Genomic DNA, 21,872 nt, shown 5'->3' with positions numbered 1-21,872 from the left:
AATAATACGTCGTTATTTATATATGAAGTTACGTATATAGTTTTATTATTTATATAATTTTTTAAAAAAATATAATATATTCACAATATTTAAGTATACAGATGATGTGTTATCATATAATTAAATAATTATATTATCATATAATTAAGTGATTATATCATCATGTAATTAAAGAATTTTGAATTAAAGATAAAGTAATATTCAATTATATGATAATATATTATTTATATACATATCTTACATACTCAAAACTATGTACATATAATTTTATTAAATTTTTTATCATCAAGAGGACGTGTATTCAAAACTATAAGCATATAGTTTTATTGAATCTTTTATTATCAAAAAGATAGTGATTAGTAATTTAAAAGTAATTTGATTACTTTTTCTATTTTAGATATTTAAATTTATTACCATGTGAAAAAATTTAAAGTGTAATCTAATTGCCTTAAAAGGGTGTTTGTTTCACCATATAAAAAAATTATTTTAATAATTTATTTTTTATTAACGAATTTATTTGATTTGTTACTAATAAAAGATTTTAGTAATATTTTATTATTAATAATATAAAAGGTAGTTTAATTACAAAATTCACCATAAATATTAAAATATTACCAAATTTTGATTTTGTTACTTATGTATCTTTATTTATTAAATTTTTATGACAAAAATATTTTTATTTTTAATTAATATAATAAGTAATGTAAAAAATATTTTAAAATAATTATATTCAAAGACATAATAATAAAATAATAATTTAGTATTATTATAATATATCCAATCAAACAAAATAATTATTTATATCAACTATTTTTTAATTTTTATCAAACATATAACATAACAATAATGTATACCTAATAATTTTTCAAATAATCAATCTTTATGGGAATCTTCTATTTTTAATAACAAATATTATTTAAACCAAACCCATCCTAAAAATTACTTAGTGGATCTAAATTTTCTTAAGATTTTACTCTATATTATATTATTATTATTATTATTATTAGAACCTAAATACCCCTAATTTATAGTAAAATAACATATAACCCAACTACCACTAATATGATCATTTTAACCTCCTAAAATTCTAATTTCACATATAATTGTACTCTAATTGACATATAACTACCATTATATAAAATAAAAAAAATCTCAAATTAATTAATTTTTTGTAATATTATCTCATTTTATCTGTTTTCCTTTACAAATAGAATTGATCTATCTTAATTTGTAATTATAACTTTGATAATGCGGCTCGCATCTCGTCTTTTTTAATATATTATAAAGTTGTTTTTTATCTCCTCTCAAACTAGTTATAAACCTCAATTGTTTATTCATTATTAAATTTGTGTTAATGCAAATAGTTTGATTTGCAATTTAAAAATTTCAATGAGGATTCGACTTATTATCTATACCATATGATTTTTTTTTGTAAATTATTTTTTACCCATGTATTGTATCAAACTATCTTCAAACAACTTCGACACAAGAGATCTATCATCATTTTTTGATGAGAGTATCCAAAATTATGATAATTCTGACTATATTACATATATCATTGGTCAAAATAATATCAAAACTATTAACGTTTCTAAAATCACGATTATATGTGAATATACAGTTCTCAAAACAAGTTGACATACACTGATTATTTGATCATGGTTTTACTATCCAAGGACATTAATATAATCTTTGAGAAAAAAGAAATGTGATAAAGAAAAGTCATTTTATTAATAAAACTTTATTACAATTACAATTACATAAATATGATGATTAATTTTAGGGCAGATGCTCTAACACAAACAGTACGAATGCAACTTGTACAAGTGTATAGAGGTTGGATATATCCTTTTACGGTGCTACAAGGCTAGATCTCACCTTTTTTTTGCACTGAAAGAGTCTGAATCGATATCAATTAAGGCTAGATCTAGCTTAGAAAGCTATTAAGAGGTCATAGCATGATTAATTTCCCTAGTAATGAGCCAGTCACAGTACACAGCAAGTTGATAACAACTAATACTACATCAGGAGCTCCCAAGACTTCCTCATCATTAGTGTCTCTCTTGTCATTGTGATGGCCCTCTTCTTGATGTGACCATGCCTCACCGCTTTTTCTTTGTCGATTTTTCTTTGTTGTCATATGTGCACTCTCTTATTCTGTTAGAACTGCACGTCTCTGATAATGATAAGGGATGAGTTGGACTTTTCTGAGTGTAGGCCTATACCCACCCACAAATTAAAAAAGCTCTAAAAATATATAATTAGGCTTACCCTTAACTTAAAACCAAAAAAAAAATACTTCCACTTCTTATCTCAATGTAGTTCACTTACATTGATGATATGATCGGGCTCACTTTTTATCTCAATAATTATTCTCAACACAAATTGGTAAAACTCACAAGTAAAATTAAAAAAAAAAAAAAACATAATACCTTTGAATTTGAAATGGCCATCTTCATTTTTTACTCTTTAATTCAGTTTATTAGCCTTATGGTATGCAAGTTTACATTTTAACGATTTTTAATTTAGTATTGATTTAATTATCTTCTAGGATTTTGATCTCAAATCCATTAAATTATGTTGATGAATTTGTTATCAGTGCAAATTATAATATTTTATTGTTTTGTATTTTGTTTATTTACTTTGATAAATCAATTGATTAATTTTAGGTTTTAGTGATGACTTAAAATTAGATTATTCTTGTTTAATCTGAGTGTTATCTAGGTGTAACTATTAGTTGGTAACGTTGACACTTATTTATAAAATTTTTCCATTGAATATTTGTAAGTTTTGTGTCAAATATTCTATTGTTTGTAAATGAAAATTTTGTATTTACTTTAACCCAACAGAGACTTGTATATAAATTGTTATAAATAATATTATGTGTACCTATTTTAATACATAATTTATATATACAGTGATGTGTCATTATGTAATTAGGTGATTTTAAAATATATGTCATCATATGATAAAGAAACATCTAATCATATGATAACATCTCATCTGTGTATACAAATTATGTATCAAAAATGGGTATACATAGTTTTATTGAATTGTTATTACTAAATTTTTCAATGTTGTAAGAATTAATTCAAGTATATCATTTTGATTTATTTTCATATTTAAATCATTGATATTTGAATATTTAAATTTTTAAGTTTACCATTATAACTTGATTTTTTTTTATTATTATAAAATGAAATGTGTGAATCTTTAATATGAATGATTGAGTTTTTATTTAACGATTAAAATTTGAATTATACAACCTAATGATCAATTACTTATTTAGTGATTTATGTATGTTTTTTACTTGTGTTATAGTTGTAACTGAACTCTAAATTTGTGTGAAATATATTTCGTAGGTTATGGGTGTTAACTACTTATTTGATAATTTCTTTTTTTTTTGGGGCTTACTTCATATTGAAAAGATTTCTTTAAGTAAAAACTTAATTGTATTTGTATATATTATTTTATTTGTTCAAAGTTTGGCGGTTTTTTTAAGGGAAATTATAATAAATAACCAAATTACCCCTCCATTAAGCAATTTTCTAAGTAAAAATGTCCAAATTCCCTATTCCTAAGTAAAAATGTCCTAATTTTTTTAAAATACTAAAATTACCCTTCATCACATTTATATAAACTCCCTCACTCTCACTCTCATTACATATATTTCTTATATCATTTAAATACTCACTTTCACTCTCATTTTTATTTAATATCAATTACTATGGATTCGTTCAGAAAGAATAAATTTGCATTTTTGAATTTGAATCGAAAAAAATCAATTCGTGAAAATTACATTGAAAATAACATGTTATGAATAAATATATATATTGAAATACCCTATAATGTTAATAATAAAAAAATTACTTGAAAATCTAAAAAAACATATCTGAATTTCGAAAACTACACGTTCAAATAGCTTATGAACGAGAAAATTGAAAAATCAATCAAAAATTTCGTAATTACATTGTAAAACGTGTCTAAAAAAGCACATTGTAATTACAAATATCAAATTTGAAAATTACATATAAAAAAAAGTATAGCCAGGTTACAAACAAACTCAAAATCATAAAAACAAAAAATTCTAAATTTGATAAAACAAAAAAACTGCATAATACACATTGAAACAGTTTTAATTTGGCCTCCAAATTCGGTGCAACCAGTGAAGCTGGTTCTCGTTATAGATCTTGAAACGAGTTTCGCGTTGATATATTGCAAGCCCCGTAACTCCTCCTGGATCAAAAGTTATGGTCGTTCAAAATTTATCTCATATAAACCCTATAGTTTTAAAAAATTAATTTCCACCAAACCCACGGTTTTCACGGACTTTCCCACGGTTTAGTGTAAAATTTCACACAGACCCCCGTGGATCTCCCCCTGTTTCCCCTCCCCTTAAAATTTTGAAAACGTTAAATTTCCCCCCATCCCACGGGCGCCTGTGGGAGATTACGCAACATTGGCAAATCTAATCTATTTTCTGGCCAAAAATCATCATTTCAGTCTCTAATTTCAATACAAATCAAATCTACACATTCAATAACACAAAACCCCTCAAGAAATTCAAGCAAAACAACCAAGAATCAAAATATTCTATGCATTGTTCAAAATCAAAACCCTAAACATTCAAACCTCAAAATCTCTCTTAAATTTCAATAATCATAACAATAAATTGATTCAAACAAGACGTGAGATGATATACTATCCTTATTTGTCATTTTCAGTTGTCGAAAAATATGAAAATCGATAAAAATCTCTTCTATTGTAGGATGACCATGGGAAGGGTGATTTTCTTTGAATTTGTACAGTTAAACCGTTTATTTTCTTTGAATTTGAATTTGTGCAAATAAAAATCAAATTTGATTGCAAGATAAAAATCTCTTCCATTCTAACTTTTTATATAGGGCGGCTAATTTAAATTTTTCAATGTTGTAAGAATTAATTCAAATATATCATTCTGATTTATTTTCATATTTAAATAATTGATATTTAATATTTAAAATTTTAAATTTACCATTTAAATTTGATTTTTTTTATTATTATAAAACGAAATGTGTGAATCTTAAATATGAATGATTAAGTTTTAATTAAACGATTAAAATTTGAATTATACAACCTAATGATCAATTACTTATTTAGTGATTTATGTATGTATTTTACTTGTGTTATAGTTGTAACTGAACTCTAAATTTGTGTGAAATATGTTTCGTAGATTATGGGTGTTGACTACTTATTTGATAATTTCTTTTTTTTGGCTTACTTCGTAGTGAAAAGATTTATTTAAGTAAAAACTTAATTGTATTTTTTATATTATTTTATTTGTTCAAAGTTTGGTGGTTTTTTTAAGTTTTCATTTGTTGAATGATATTTTAGTGATTTTTTTATAAAAATAAGGATAAATTAATGATTTACTATTGTATTGAATATTTAGTATAAATTCATAATTTTACTAAAACAAAATACATTTTCAAACTAAAAAAGTGAGAAGATGTGCTTGCTTTCAATAAAATTCAATTTTAAGATTATATAGGCCCTAATTTTGATCAAATATGCCTTCAAGTTTATCCAAACCCGTGGAACCGAAACCATATTTGACGGGTGGAGATGAGAAAGATTCCCATATGCATGTTGGGGTTGATTCCCTGAAAACAATCCCACAGTGATACAAGTGCATTTAATGGAAGCCATATTTTGCAATTTCCTGTGGTTTATTTTGTCTATGATTGTGTCAAGACAAATGTCTTAGGAATTATAGAACTATAACGAAATAATCAAATGACTAATTATGAAAACCTTATATATGTATTAAGTGATCATTCTAGAAATATTTATAGTCTCGATATTACCTTAACAAAGGATATAAATAATGCAGATGAAATTATTATGGTGTTAAATAACTCTACTAAAATGTAACAATAATTCTTACTTGTCAAAGTTGTTTGTTGACAATTTAATACAACACATGGTGTATATTATAGACGTGTTAACGAAATTGACCAAGTCAAAAGATTTTCACATGGATAGTTATTCTAGTGTAAATAAAATATATCACTCATAGATATATGCGATCATTTGACTTGAGATCATTATATTATCTTATACAAGAATCGATATTGTTTGATGTTATCTAACATATCGCCGTAAAAAAATAACCATAAAGATAGTGATTAGTTATATTAAAATTTGTACAGAGACTATGATAAATTAATAAAATAGTTGCACTCTCAAACACAAAAGAAGATATTTCAGATGTGCATGCTGATAGACATTGACAACTGCTTGAATTTGTAGCCATAACAAGATTGGATTGAAGCCTAATATGAATTGTTAAGCCATTACTAGATATCAGCTCATACCAAAGAGTCCATAAGATAGATATTATGTTTGTGTCTCGTAAAATGAGATAACAATGTGAATAAAACCACCAAAATAGTGTCAAAATGGAAGACAATGCCAAAAAACCACTAAAAGGCATTGAAAACAAAATAATAACGTTAAAAACAAGAGAAACTAAAAAGTCCCCAAAACGATGTAAAAAACTTGAAACATCGAAAAACAGTGCCAGAAATAAGATAATAACGTTAGAAATAAGAGAACAATCGCAACACATCCCTCTCAAATCTACAAGTAATAGCTTCCAGACTACTTCCCGATTCACCAACTTTCCCTTGAATGTTTTTCGATGGCAAAAAAATGAGAAAGGAGAAGATTGAAAAGAAAAAAAAAATATGGGAAGGAAATAAAATATAATTTTAGGTAAAAATATATATTTTTGTATTATTATATGTATAATTAATATTAATTTTATTTATATCGTACAAAATAACCAATGTATTTTTTTATTATCAGAAGTAAAAACAACAATTGACTTTGAAGAATTGAGTGAGAAACTATAATTTCCGAACTTAAATGAGGAGAAATAGTCATTTCAACAAACTTAAATGCATCCCATTAGTGAATTACGTTGAAGATTGCCATAAATTTTGCAGTTTCCTTAAATAAACCAAAGCACCAGCTACCGATTCGACAATGCCTGGTATTACTGGATTCAAATGACTAGTAGTAAACAAATATCAACCTGGAATGTGATAATGCAAAGCCAATCAAGGAAATGAATAAGAAAGAGAACGAAAAAAAAAAAAACACCATTTAACAGTACTAACAAGCATATAACAAATCAAATTCATGAAACTATGCTATAAAATATTGCTTGCACGCACTGTGGATCTACTGGCAGCATCTTCAGGGTGTATGACTGCAAGCCAAAAATAGAAATTGCATTGCTGTCTTATCCTGGATGAAAATGAAACAAATCCCCAACAACTGACAGTTGGATTTTTGTCATCTTTGCTCAACCGAATGCTGCCCATATTACCAGGCGTTAATTAGAAAATGATAAGCATGTATGGAGAAACAACGGAGCTACCTGTGGGAAGTCATAATCTGCAATGATCTTTACATTTCAGAAGGGAAAAGATTATCTACTACAAGTGCACAATTGCTGCAGGAAGTTACTTTTCACTCTCTTCAGACCAATTTGCATGTTACAAGACTGCTCCCTGGAGCATTTACAAGGCCTCAAGACAATATGGCTGGCAGACACATTCAATAGCGTGCATAAGCTTTCTCCGTGGACCAACTGCATCTGCACCCATATCCTTGAGCTTTTTCATGGTTAGATTCACCAACTGAAACTTATTGACATTCTTCCCCTGGAAAAGCCTGACAAACTGTCCCAGTCCTAGCAACACTAGCCACCTACTCAAACCACCAGCATTTTGTAGCTTCCTCTCAAGATTTAATGCCCTCAGCCTTTGTTTCAGAAGCATGCTCCGATCAAATGAACCATTGATACCATGAAAAATTCTTGCGCACCTAATAGTTTTGGATATGTCCATTACCCCAAGTGTATAATGTGACACTGAAGCACGAGCGTGAACTGGATTTTCTGGTTCCATTCTAGAATCTATCAATGGTGGTTTGATTGTAGCTGGAATGTACAGACTAGGAGTTTTTCTGGCAATTTGGCCACCTCTTTTTGGAGCCAACAATGAAGACTTCTTTCCTTCTTCAACAAAAGGTTTTTCAGGGCACGCATCAGTTGAATATTGTGATTGTTTGTCAACTGTTTTTCTGGGTGAAGCTTGCAGTTGACATGGTTCCAAATTTGGCACAGTGGACTTATTAGCTGCAGGTAGACTTGGAACCAGAATAGTGACTTTTTGCTTTTTAACTATAACCCAACCATCATCTTCATTCAAATACAACTCAGTATTTGAGCTGTTTTCAGGCGCTGTTGTCAGGTGTTTTTGCTTTTGATTTGGCCATTAGTTATAGACCTGTTTGTTACATCAAGCAAAAGGCTTAAAATACACCATATTTTAACAGAAATGTCTAGATAATCACCAACAAAGTCAAACAAAAACAAGAGAGAACTTATCACCTAAATGAATACACAGCTCTTCAGCTAAAAAAGCAATGTCAATAAATCATAACATTCTACTTGTTTTAATGTTACCACATCTTCTTGATGGCAGCTGACTACAATATTTTTCTCTTCATCAGAAAATCAATCAGTTTTTTAATGAGAAGGACTGTACGACAGCATTAAGGCTACATGCTTCCTGAAAATATTAACTACATCTGTCTTCGAGGTCATAAAAGGAAATCTAAGACTAATTTCAAGGTGTAATCGAATGCAATGACAAATACAACCACTACTACAACTGCGAGTTCTGGAAACACTTCAAGAAGCCTTGAATTTAATTAAGAGAAGAGAAGCTTTCCACTATCTTACACATTCCATCTTAGATATCCCCTTATTGCAGTTGCACTGAGCGAAATCGATAAGTTTTGTCAATAGAAACTGTACCCAACAAGATTCAAACCTCACACATATCTTTCCAAATCAATTCAACATTTTATTTTAGTTTCTAATGTTTTGCCTTCCTAAACTCCATACTTGCACAGCTTCAAAGAACTCACGAACAAAAAAAAGAAAACGAAACGAAAAATCTAAACTTTGGTTTTAAGAACACCAACTAAAGAAAGTCATTCCATAAAGCGTTTCCTATTGTAATTCTTGGAAGAACTGGCAACAGTTTCTACAATATACCAAAGGAAGAAACGATTATCAACGTGTAAAAAATACCCAACAAAATTTGAACATTCAGTTTGTAAAAATAAATTATGCCCAGAAAGAAATTCAACGTAAAGAACAAAATTTAAAGCAGAAAACTTCATAGGGTTAAATATCGAAGCAGAGTAATATGAACCATCTGTTAGGTAAGAACAGAATGAATAGAATTAGAACGAAACTCGGTTTTGGTTTTGGTTTGATTGATCCGAGAGGATCCGAATGTTGGAGATCCGGCTCAGACTTATGATGCTCAATTAACAGTCAAAACTTGATTGGTCAACAACTCAAGATGCAACTTTAAAAAAAAAAAAAAGATTTTATAATTGTATTTTCTATAAATAATATTTCCTTTTAACCAATACCCTGCATGAATTAAGTTGGATGGGTAAATCCAATGTACAATAATTAGATTTATAATCATTATATTAAGTAAGTTAAAGTTTTATAGATACGATAGACAATCGAGTTTAGATTTTTTTTCTAAAAATTTTAATATTTCACAAATTTAAAAACTTTAAAGTTTTGATTGGATTTAATATATTAGTATCAGTATGATCGCATCCAACATGGGGGAGAATATTAGAGCTATATTGAAGAATTTTGTTTGATTATTGATAATTTAAAAATCATAAAATTTCACTTAAAATTCATTGAAAATATGTTTACTGTCTACCTCCATTTTGTACACAAATTTTATTTTCTTCTTATTATTTAATTTCCTTTTTAACTTCTTCACCCATTTTTAAATTTAAGATAAAGATTTGAATGACTAATGTGTTAACTGTTATTATGTAATTAAATATTTTTTTATTTTTAATATAAATTATATAATTATATACTAATATATTATATTAATATTTAATTTGATATTTAAAATCAAATACGCGTAATTTCATTATAATTGAGTTGGACTGGGATTTATGAGAAAACTCAGTTCTCGTCCTCCGAATCCTTGTTTGAGAAAGTTGTTCAATGTTCATCCTCATGAAATTATTATTTTCTTTGAGGGACATATTGTTAGAACTTACAGCAAGAGTGGCTTATGGATGCCGAGAATGCTACAAGATTTGAAGAAGAAGATTTTATATTACTGAAATTGTTTTTTTTTTAAATCTTTACAAGCATAGGAATACAATGAATTTATACAAAAAAGAATGCTTTGAATATGGTAATACAATGAATTGTAATAGGCTGGAAATTAGGAAAGATTGATTCCAATCTAATACTACCATATCTGTAAATACTCCCCCTCAAGCTGGTGGTCGGTAGATGTTCGTAACCCTAAGCTTGCTTAACAGATGTGAATGTTGTCTATAGCTCAGAGACTTTGTGAAGATGTATGCCGGTTATTCTGATGTGCGAATGTGGCTAGTTTTGATTAGTCATTCTTGTATCTTATTTCTGATAAAATGACAATCTATTTCTATATGTTTTGTCCTTTCATGAAAGATCGGATTGGCTGCTATATCATTTGATGCCTTGTTGTCGCAATACAATATGACTGGTTTTGTAACTTCCACACCTAAGTCCTTTAGAAGCCCAAGAATCCATATGATTTCACATGTTGTTTTGGCCATGGCTCTATATTCTGCCTCTGCTAAAGATAGAGATACTGTGGATTGTTTTTTTTGTTTTCCATGAGATGAGTGATTTACCTAACTTTATGCAAAATCCTGTGAGGGACTTTCTAGTCATGGGATAAGATCCCCAGTCCGAGTCACAAAAGGTCGTCAAGTCTAGATTCCCCTTTAAGAACAGGCCTAGTCGAAGGCTTCCTTTAAGATATTTTACCACTTTAATCACCGCGTCCATATGTGATTGTTTAGGTGAGTGCATGAACTGACTAAGAATTTGCACCACGTAGTTGATGTCTGGTCTGGTTATTATGAGATAAATCAACCTTACAACCAGTCTTTGGCATTTGGAGTGATCCTGTAATTGTGGGTCTTCTTTAGGTGATTTGGTGCTATCGTTGAACTCTTGACTAGTGAGCTTTGTATTTTGTTCAATTGGAATGCTATTAGGTTTGCATCCTGATAGTCCCGAGTCAGAAATGAGTTCTAGAACATACTTCCTTTGACTGAGCAAGATTCCAGATGAAGTTCTAGCTACTTCAATCCCTAGAAAGTATTTTGGCTCTTCTAAGTCCTTGATTCTGAAGGTTTGGTGTAGGTAAGTCTTGAGGGAATTTATGGCTTTGTTGTCATTTCCTATGATCAAGATGTCATCTACATATACCAGAAGATTGATGAATAACATATCCTGCTGCTTTGTGAATAGTGTATAGTCATGTTTAGACTGTTGGAAACCAATATTAATAAGGGCTTCTGTAAATTTGGCATTCCATTATCGAGAAGCCTGTTTTAAACCATATAAGGACTTACGCAATTTACAAACCTGATGCTCCCCTTGATTGTGAAGACCAGAAGGTAATTCCATATAGATCTCCTCATTAAGGTTGCCTTGAAGAAAGGCGTTTTGAACATCCATCTAATGAAGCTGCCATTCATGATGAGACGCAATGGCAAAGAATGTTCGACCGGTGAAATGTTTAGCGACTAGAGCGAAAGTCTCATGATAATCAAAACCTTTCCTTTGAGTATAACCCTTTGCCACTAATCGGGCCTTGTAACATTTAATGGATCCATCTGAACGATATTTAATCTTGTACACCCATTTACAGTCGATAGGTTTACGATCTGTAGGATAAGGAACCAGATCTTAGATATGATTTAGAACTAAGGCATTAAGTTCGTCTTCCATGGCACTATGCCAATAAAAGTGTAGAGAAGCCTCTAAGAAATTCACCGGTTCACGAGTAATAGATAAGGATAGAGTGAAGGACCTGTGTTCAAAGGGAAGATGATCTACACCCATATAGTGAGAGATGGGATAAAAGATACCTAGTAGTGAGGATAGTGCTGTAGAGCAGATATAATCAAAGGTCTACATGGGTGGTCTAGTGTGTCTAGTTGATCGACGAACTGGGGCTTCTGGTGGAGTGTCAAGAATTGATGAGAAAGAGTCATCCATAGAGTCTTCCATAATAGGATCAGAATACTGCAGTATATCTGTAGAAGTGGTAGGATAAGGGATATCAACTATAGAGGCTGGAGCTGATGGAGGTCTAGGAACTGGTATAGAAAACACTGTTGTAAGAACATTAGAAGAGGACCAATCAATCTGTCAAAAAATCATGTCCAACGTCTATTTGATTTTCCTTAAAGGGAAAAATATCTTCATCGAACACGACATCTCTGCTGATGAAGAATGTCTCATCTTCAAGGCTAAGGAGCTTGTACCCTTTTTGATGCATTGAGTACCCCATAAAGACAACCCGTTTGGCACGAGGAGCAAACTTATCATGTGATGGAATAACAGTGGAGTAACAGAGGCATCCAAAAACTCTGAGATGATTGTTGTCCAGAGCTTTCCCTAATAAAAGTTTATATGGAGTTTTTCCTCCAAGTACTGGTGTTGACATCCTATTTATCAGATAGGTTGTCGTGATCACACATTCACCCCAAAATTTTATGGGTAAGTTGGATTGGTGTTTTAGAGCTTTAGCTACTTCCAATAGGTGACGATGTTTTCGTTTGACAACATCATTCTGTTGAGGTGTATATAGACAAGAGCTTTCACGAGTTATGCCATAGGAACGAAAAAGTGAGGAACACTGATTATTAAAGAATTCTCGAGCATTGTCTATTCGAACACGTAAAACAGATTTTTTAAACTGAGTTCGAACCATGGTGAGGAAAGCAACAATGTTATTATAAGTTTGAGCTTTCGAATTCATTAAGAACAACCAAATTCACCTAGAATAATCATCCATAATGGTTAAGAAATATTTTGACCCATCATGATTAGATGTGGGATAAGGCCCCCAAATATCAAGATGTACGAAGGTGAAAAGTGTTTTTGTGGAGGTCGTGTTTGTTTTGCAATTGGACAAATAGGACAATGAGGACAAGCAAATAAACTGCTATGACCCATTCTCTGATAAATAATAGAACTTTTATTAATATTACTAGAAGATTGTTTGTAATGAGTAATTTGCTCATTTTTATTAAAATTAGAATTCTAGTAATACAATTCATCTCGGGCCTTAGCCGAGCCCATTATTTTGCCAGTCGAAGGGTCTTGGAAAAGGCAAGTGTCAAGAAAGAATTTAAGGACACATTTGTTGTCTTTGCAAAGTTTGGACACAGATATCAAGTTAAATTTAAAATTTGGAACATAAAAGACGTTTTCTAAGATAAGGTAAGGTGTGAGGTAGATAGTTCCAATACGTGTGGTTGAGGTTCTGGTCCCATCAGGCATACATACTGAAACTGTGGACCTAATTGGACTATGTGAATAGAAAAAATTTTGGTGACAAACAATGTGATCATTAGCCCTTGAATCTATAAGCCAAACATCATTACTGGAAAAAAAACTATTTAGACAGTAAGCCATACCTGCATAAGATGAAGTTGAGCTTGGGGAGGGAAGTCGATTCATCATCTAGATAAGTTGATTATATTGCTCGGGGCTGATAACTGGAGCTGAAATTGTTGATCCTGTGCCTCCAGAAGTGCTTGAAAAATAACCTGTTTTGTTAGATCCGGGGCACCCATGTAGTTTCCAGCATGACTCTTTTGTGTGATTTTTCCTCTTACAATATTCACAAAATAATTTTCTCTTCTTTGATGGATTATTTTGAAAATTAGCAAAAATATAGGCGCTACCTTGGTGATTGCCATAATTGTTTGGGGCCTTGTTGTCCTCATAAAGTTTGGACAAATCAGGGCCATTGCTTTTGGAGATCAAATTCTGGCCATTTATTTCTTTTAAATTTTGGCCATTTACATCTTCACATTGCTTCTTCTCATATTTGTTCACTGTAGAGAGAAATACTGCCCCATTCTTCTCACCTTCATGAACAATGGATCTTTGGCTTTCTTCTTGCACCACTAATTGAAAAGTTCAGCGTAATGAGAGTGTCAGTGATATGGCTAGCATTTGAGTCCTAAAGGTAAGAAAATTTTCATTCAATCCAAGGAGGAATTGAATGAGTCTTTCTTGATCCTTGAGTTTTTTGTATTGTTTTAATGTTTCCGGTGGTCCCTCAAGCGGTTCTTCCATGACATCTAGTTCGTTCCACACGACAAAGAGTTGATTGAAAAAAATTGACACGGTTTGGTTCAACTATTTGATCTCTATTAATTTCTATTTCAAGGTAAAAATCATGGCCAGATCTAACTGCCCATGCATCTCCTTAATGTGCTCCCACATTTTTTTTGCATTCTCACTTGGAGGTAATCCAATAGCAACCTCTTGGGTCAAAGTGTTGCTGATCCAGGATCGCACAAGCATATCACTCCGCATCCAGATTTTTTGCAATCGAGGTTCCGATGGAATAGTTACAGTTCCATCAATGAACCCTTCTTTGTCTTTGGTGATTAAGGCTCGATGAAAGTCTCGAGCCCATGTTGCGTAATTGGTAGCCCCTGTGAGTAATTATTTGACAAGTACCAAATCCGGCCCATCAGATGTCGTTGTGTACAGATCATCTCCGAGATTAGGTTTGCTAAAGGGTATGAGAATGAATTGGTATTGTGTCTGCATGTTTTGGGTTGACTCAATTGGATTTTCGGTCGATTGTGTAGTAGCCATTGTGATAAAGCATGAAGGTTTCTATTTCTATAAAGGTAAGGGTTTAAGGTTTCAAAAAAATGTGTGTTGACAGAGAAATTTTGTGCAGAAAAACAAGATTGATCCGAGAGTTTGCTGGGACTTTGAGAGGATCAATTTTCAGCAGATTTTCGGCTCAAGCGAGGGGCTCTGATACCATGTTAGAAATTATAGCAAAAGTGGCTTATGGATGCCAAGAATGCTACAAGATTTCAAGAAGAAGATTTTGTATTACTGTAATTGTTTTTTTTTTAATCTTTACAAACATAGAAATACAATGAATTTATACAAAAAAGAATGCTTTGAACATGGTAATACAATGAATTGTAATAGGTTGGAAATCAGGAAAGATTGATGGAAATCTAATACTACCATATCTATTAATAGTTATAAATCAGGGAAGATTAATGGAAATAAGGAAAGATTGATTCCACTCTAATACTACCATATATGTTAATACGTATTATTTATGTCAAATATTTATTTTTATATCTTTTCAATAAAATAAATGATATATTCTCATGAATAGATTTTATGTTTACAAACAATAAATATAAATTCATGTATAAATAATAACATGTTATTATGTAATTAAATATTGTTTTATCTTTAATTCAAAATTATTTAATCATAATATAACATGTTATCATTTGTGTTTAAAGTTTATGCATACAATTTTATTGTATTCTCATATATAATTATTCTTAGGGCAAAAGACATAATCTTACCTAAGGTTTAGTGTAAACCCAAACTCATACCTGTTAACTTTCAAAAACTTAAATACTCATTTATTTGTTAAATTTTGCTATTACTGTCATGGGTGAAATTGTTATTTAGCAAAAATATTTTAAAAAACTAAAAATTTTTCACATTTATCTCTTAAGATTAAAAATCTAATAAATACTCTCCACCCAAAGTTTGAAAAATGAACAATTCTCCTAGGGTTTTTTCAACCACAACTGCCAACAATTGGAGACGATAACGACCACATTCTCTCTCAATCTCATTCCATTATTGGCCATCATCGACCGACAAAGGCATGTCTTCATCGCTAGAGCAATAGACTCTTGAGACAATTTGTCTCCAAAGCAACAGATTCTTGAGATAATCGCTGAAGATCGTGTTCTCTCAAACAAAGATGATTCGTCGTTTTCATTGATGAAGACGAATCATCATCTTCGTCTCAAGATGAAAACACGTCTTCATTGATCACTTTTGTCGATCGGTCGTGGTCGAGAATGAAACAAGATTGAGTGAGAAGTTAGGAGGGAGAGAGAACTCGGTGGTCGCCATCTCCGCCGTTAGCAACAACGGCTAGAAAAATCATAGGGATAAATGTTTGTTTTTCAAACTTTGGGTAAAAGGGAATTTGTTAGATTTTTAAATCCAGAAGGAAAGTTTGATAAATTTTTAGTTTTTTAAATATTTTTATCAAATAATAATTTTACCTTTAATAATAATAATAAGATTTAACAAACGGATGAGTATTTGAGTTTTTAAAAATTAAAATATGCGAGTTTGGATTTATACTAAACCTTAGGTGAGAGTGAGTCTTTTGCCCTTATTCTTATTAATTTAACCATTTAAGTACCACACCAAACTCAATTATTATTTATTACTTTTTAAGTTTATATATATAGGATATTTAATAGCTAATTTGTTGAACTTATAAAACCTAATACATTATATAAAATTATTTAAAAAGTGAAAAAAGAAAAATGGTCCGGCAGGGTCAAGAGTTAGGGTTGTAGAGTATTGCTTACAACACAATCAATAAAATGACAACGGGACACATAGAGACTAAATAATCCTCATCTTCATTATTGCAAGGGAAACATTTTATTGTTTTGGTTTCATCTCTAATATAAGAATGATAGAAAACTTTTGTTCTCTTTTCATAGGAAAAATTTCTTTGTTATTTTTCTTTCCATTTCTGCAGAAAAAATTACTCACACTTTACCCTTCCTATTTTATTAGAAGAATAATAAAAAATTTATTAAGTGTAGGGCATATATGTAATAATTCAAAATTTTTAAAGGTAATTCAATATATAAGAGTTTAGAAAGTATATAAAAGAGAAAAAAGACATGAGAAAGGACGGGTCAGAGATTTATATATCTCCTTCTCCGCTCCATCTTATAGTCATTTTCACCTTGCTTTTGTCTCTGTCCCCATCTTTATCAAGGAAACCTCTCCTTATTCTGGGAGGGGTGGAATAATGACCCAATTTCATTGATTGAATTGTCATCTCAAACTACTAATATCAACCAATCAAATTTTTAATTTTTTTAATATTTTAATAATTCAATATGAAGTAACTATTAAATTTAATATAATTCATTTCCAACCGAAGCATGCGCTACTATTTGGTTGTTTGTAATAAAAAACTATCTTGGTAATTTTTTTTGTTACTAATATTGTTTTATTTAGTTTGTAAATAATAAAATATTACAGTTATAATAATATTTTATTATGTGATTAATAATATAACATATAATTTGATTACTATTAAAAGATTAGTAAAATAATCTTATTTTTGTTACAATTATATTCTTATTTATTAATTTTTAAAATAAAAATATTTTTATTTTCAATTAATATGACAAATAAGATGAATATTTTAGAATAATTATACTAAAAAATATTTATATATAATAATATATCGGTATTATTTAATTATATATAAATAACATAATAATTATTAATTTTTATTAAATATAATAATAATTTATATTTATTAATCTAATATATTTTTGTAATAATATTTTATTTTTTAATAAAAAATTACACAAAGTGAAAACACCTTATGGGTATATACATATTATTCATTTAAAAAAAATTAGAAAAGTAAATATTTATACCATAATCGTGGTAATTAAACGATCGCACCTCCATTTTTTTGGAGATTAAAAAATGTAAACCCCATTTAAATCACAAATAAATAGGAAAAAATAAAAAGGGAAAATCTAAACTTGGAAGACAAGAATAAATTTCCGATACGTGATGATAACGCAAAGTAACCAAAAGTAACACGTGTCGTCCATGCATCCATCCGTAACTCCTACCTATCATCCCCGAGAATTGCGCGGGTTTCGTCTCTTTCAAATCTAATCCAAACCCGTCTCTCCTTCTCTGATTTGGGTTCCTTCTCCTTCACCGCCCGGCCCGGGTGCAAACTGCAAACTTTGGAAAATTTAGTACTGCCTGCTCAAAAACCTTTTGTCCTTCTTAGAAATCAAATTCAGTTTGATGAATGTACTAAAAAGAAGACCACCATGAAGTTTGGAGAAGCTTTTACAGAGTACTTGCACGGAGGTCAAGAGGGGTTTTTGGAGAAGTATTCTCACGTTGAGTATAAGAAACTTAAGAAAGTTTTGAAGACTTGCAGAGCTTGTAAAGAGCTTAATGATTCTTCCAAATTTGAGCAAAATGGAGATCACCATGACAGCCGCTCCGAGTCTGAGTCGTATCAATGCCAATCTTGTGCTTGTATGCTTTTTTTTTTTTTCTTTTAATTATGTTTGGTTCTTGGTTTTTATTTTGATGTGAAATCGTAGTCTAAATTGAAGTTGATTATGTCAAGTCTATTTTAAAGTTACCTGTGTTTTGTTTTGAGATGTGAAAATTTTGGGTTTGGGCTTGTTGAAGATGTAATTCTACTTTGTAGGTTGTGAGTTTAAAGGGGAAAATTTTCAGGAGTTTAATGTTTGTTTAAACTTTCAAGGTGTTCTTTCCCAATCATGTTTCTTCTAATCATTCCTTTGGTTCTTGGTTATTATAATTAGTAGTTAATCAGCTCATTTTGGTATAAATTGTGACTGAATTGAAGTGGATTTTGTCAAGTCTGGTGGAAAACCACAAGAGTTTAGTTATGATACATGCGAAAATTCAGGTTTTGGGCTGGTTAAAGACCTAATTCTTTTATGTGTGATTTGTGTTTAATGGAAAAAAGTTTACAAAGGTGTTTTTTTTTCATTGATTATTGTAAATTTGTTCATATTAGGAGTTGATTATGATTTTGATATGAAACTGTATTCTAACTTGAAGTGGAAGTTGAATGGATTCAGTCTAGTGTAGTGGAAACTTACTTCTGTGCAGTTCTGATACATGTGAAATTTTAGGATTTGGGCTTATTGAAGATGTAATTCTATCATGTGTTGTCTGAGTTTAAAGGGGAAAAAGTTTAGGAGCCGAATGTTTGTTTAAACTTTTAAGGTGTTTTTCCCCATTTATGTTGGTTTTCTTATTTTTGCAGTGTTAATTGTGAAAGTGTGTGGATTTTGTAGTGTGTGATCAGATGTTCTTCTCTGAGTTGATGAAGGAAGCTTCAGATATAGCTGGATGCTTTAGTTCTAGAGCTAGACATCTCCTGCATCTTCATGTTGCTCGGGGAATGCAGAGATATGTATTGCAAATACGTCAATGTTTCAAAAATGATCAGCAGGCCATGATGGAAGAAGGAAGGATGTTGATTGAATATGTTACAATGAATGCAACTGCTATTCAAAAAATCCTCAAGAAATATGATAAAGTATGCTGGCTTTATTCCGTTTTTGTTATCTGTTGTATGCTAAGTAGTTTGACATTAACGATCTTACATAATGCAGAGAATTTCTGAACTTTCTTAATGTAGGTGCATGGCTCTGTGAATGGGAAGAATTTTAAATTGAAGATGAGGGCTGAGCATATAGAGCTTTTGCAATCCCCTTGGCTGATAGAACTGGGAGCTTTATATTTGAATTTTAATGGAATAGATAATGGAGAATCCATTGAAATTTCCGGTCATTTTTCCTGCAAATTCAATCCTTCAGAGCCTCTGATGGAGTTCACACTTATGAATTCTATAAAGCTAAAATATGATCTAACTTGTGCCATTTGCTTGGTACGATCTTGTTTCTGCAAATTCCAAGTTCAAGAGAAGATTGCAATTTTCATATGCTCTTTTGTTTCTGATCTGACAGGATATGGTTTTTAATCCATACGCTTTAAATTGCGGCCACCTCTTTTGCAAGTTTTGCGCTTGCTCAGCTGCTTCTGTTTTAATGATTGAAGGCCTTAAAGCAGCTAGTCCAGATTCAAAGTGTCCAATCTGCAGACAGGTTTGTGTTTAGTTTTAGAATCATTGAGAAAGCTACTGTATTTTTTCTTTCCATTAGTTCAAGTTTTAAGATGGAAGTAATTAGACACTGTTAATTGCTCTGCTTGACAGGTTACCATTATGTAATGTATAACATGATGCTCAACTTCCTCACGGTTATTAAATACTTTGCTTTGTGTATATACAAGTTCATTTTGTTCCAAGACTCTCTCCAGCAATTTGGATGCAAAGAAATTGAAAACACTTTCAGTAATCCAATTGAGAAAGAAATTGAAAACACTTCAGTAATCCAATTGAGGATTAGAAATCATACTTTTATGGATATATATGATTCTTCTGTTCCTCATGTTGCACTATTAATAACTGTTGTTTTTGAGTGGAAGTTATTAAACTTTGATGATCATGACTTTGTTAGTCAATTGGCTCACTTCATATCCTAAGTACCATTGAATAAATTGATTGTTTGACAATTTCCTCTCTCGCTAAAACAGATAGTTGAGTCTCTTGGATCAAATTGACCTGTTTCACATATAAGTTTACTCAAGGTTGTGTAAGAGCAGCTGTTTTACATTTGTTGGTACCCTGTTACATACTTTGGTGCAGAATAAATTTCCAAACTTGCTGGTTTGCTTTCCTGTCAGTAAAGTTTCCAGTAGTATTCTTCTTTAGTTGTACCATTTTGCTTCAAACTAAAACCACGGAAACAACTTTGTTTATAGAATATATTTCTGTCTTTTCACTTGAAGCCTTTTAAACTTATATGATGTCTTTAACTGGCTCACAGTGTTACTTTTCTCACTTTCAATGTGTGATATAACATTTTCGAGCATTATGATGTTTGAAGGAAAGCACTTGAATAACTACCCTTTAATTGATCACAAGTTTCACTTCTGTCATGTTGCAGGCTGGAGTATATGCAAATGCAGTCCACATGCTTGAACTAGACCTGTTAATAAAAAGAAGGTGAAACAACTAAAACCTTTCTTTGATTCTTTTTGAAAAAAAACACCATTTCTGAGAAGCAAAATTTTCCAGGTTCAAAGACTACTGGAAGGAGAGGATGCATGCAGCACGTGCGGAGATGGTGAAACAAGCTAAGGAGTTCTGGGAGTCACAAACCAAATACATGATTGGGTACTACTGATTGTCATGTCTTGGCTTTCCTTATGATGGAGAAAACAAATGATTCCACTAGTATGCTAATTGAAGTCATAGGACCTCGAGGGAGTCGTCATTAACAATTGTCATAGTATATAATCTTTGAGATGGTGCTTTTTTTTCTAATAAAAAGTATGAACAATATTTTGCAGATTTGCAATTTGAGATGGAGGAAAATTCATTTTGAGTCATGATATGGAAGTTTTATGGATCCTTGTGGCTTAATGTTTATCAAAGGTTCATATTGCAGCAGAAAAGTTAAGATAGTCTAAAACAGAGTAATAGTTGTAATATGAAATGTAGGACTTTCTTGCTAAATCAGGCATGTGTCTCTGCTCAAATCCATGTCCCATGGAAGTAAGCAGACCATAAGTCAGATCATTCAGTTAACCTTAATGGTTCATGATAGAAAACCTTTGAAAATAGGTTAGTGAACCAAGAGGGAATACACAAACAATTTAAACACCAATTAATACAACCACCAAACAATAAATAAGAGCAAAAGTAAATGAGGAGAGTTAAAAAATGCTCAATTTAAAGTGGTTCCAAGTTTTTTCTTGTAAGCCTTTTACGTAGGATTGAATTCAAAGCAAGCTTGTTCAGGCTTAAATGAGTCTGAACATGAGCCCAAGACAACAAACATGAATCCAAGCATGGGTTGGGAAGTAAATTAAAAACAAACCCGAACTTGAGTTCGAACCTGAACTATAGTCTTGCTCGGCTCGCAAGCCAAACATGGCTCGCTTGAACCCTTAGCAAACGACATCGTTTTCCGCTCTATCTAAAGATAAGACTAAATTT

At 30.9% G+C, this 21,872-nt stretch overlaps 3 protein-coding genes across 3 annotated transcripts; 1 reads left to right on the top strand and 2 right to left on the bottom strand.

Annotated features, from left to right (window-relative positions):
* Positions 1-7,023: 7,023 nt before the first annotated feature.
* LOC123227433 lies at positions 7,024-8,324 on the bottom strand. The gene has a single exon (XM_044652229.1). The coding sequence runs from the start codon at positions 7,956-7,958 to the stop codon at positions 7,569-7,571; it is 390 nt and encodes a 129-aa protein (XP_044508164.1). The 5' UTR covers positions 7,959-8,324; the 3' UTR covers positions 7,024-7,568.
* Positions 8,325-10,720: 2,396 nt separating this feature from the next.
* On the bottom strand, positions 10,721-11,629 carry LOC123227880 (uncharacterized mitochondrial protein AtMg00810-like). The gene is made up of 2 exons (XM_044653002.1): positions 11,537-11,629; positions 10,721-11,437 (listed from the first exon to the last, which is right to left on the bottom strand). Exons 1-2 carry the CDS (start codon positions 11,627-11,629, stop codon positions 10,721-10,723), a joined length of 810 nt encoding a protein of 269 aa, XP_044508937.1.
* A 6,273-nt stretch (positions 11,630-17,902) lies between these two features.
* Positions 17,903-21,262, top strand: LOC123227068 (probable E3 ubiquitin-protein ligase BAH1-like). The gene is made up of 6 exons (XM_044651696.1): positions 17,903-18,304; positions 19,102-19,346; positions 19,449-19,697; positions 19,777-19,914; positions 20,818-20,876; positions 20,949-21,262. The coding sequence occupies exons 1-6, from the start codon at positions 18,091-18,093 to the stop codon at positions 21,055-21,057; spliced, it is 1,014 nt and encodes a 337-aa protein (XP_044507631.1). The 5' UTR covers positions 17,903-18,090; the 3' UTR covers positions 21,058-21,262.
* The last annotated feature ends 610 nt before the right edge of the window (positions 21,263-21,872 follow it).

This window comes from Mangifera indica, chromosome 10 (assembly GCF_011075055.1).
Source record: "Mangifera indica cultivar Alphonso chromosome 10, CATAS_Mindica_2.1, whole genome shotgun sequence".
Taxonomy (NCBI): Eukaryota; Viridiplantae; Streptophyta; class Magnoliopsida; order Sapindales; family Anacardiaceae; genus Mangifera; species Mangifera indica.
The sequence above is the reverse complement of the archived record's forward strand: the minus strand, read 5'-3'. Positions and strand labels throughout refer to the sequence as shown.

Coding starts and splice junctions, on each gene's coding strand:
- LOC123227433 (XM_044652229.1), bottom strand. CDS start 7,958: ATGGAACCAGAAAATCCAGTTCACGCTCGTGCTTCAGTGTCACATTAT.
- LOC123227880 (XM_044653002.1), bottom strand. CDS start 11,629: ATGGATGTTCAAAACGCCTTTCTTCAAGGCAACCTTAATGAGGAGATC. Junction 11,438..11,536: donor ACAATCAAGGGGAGCATCAG/GTTTGTAAATTG, acceptor GGTTTCCAACAG/TCTAAACATGACTATACACT.
- LOC123227068 (XM_044651696.1), top strand. CDS start 18,091: ATGAAGTTTGGAGAAGCTTTTACAGAGTACTTGCACGGAGGTCAAGAG. Junction 19,347..19,448: donor TCCTCAAGAAATATGATAAA/GTATGCTGGCTT, acceptor TTCTTAATGTAG/GTGCATGGCTCTGTGAATGG. Junction 19,915..20,817: donor AGTGTCCAATCTGCAGACAG/GTTTGTGTTTAG, acceptor GTCATGTTGCAG/GCTGGAGTATATGCAAATGC.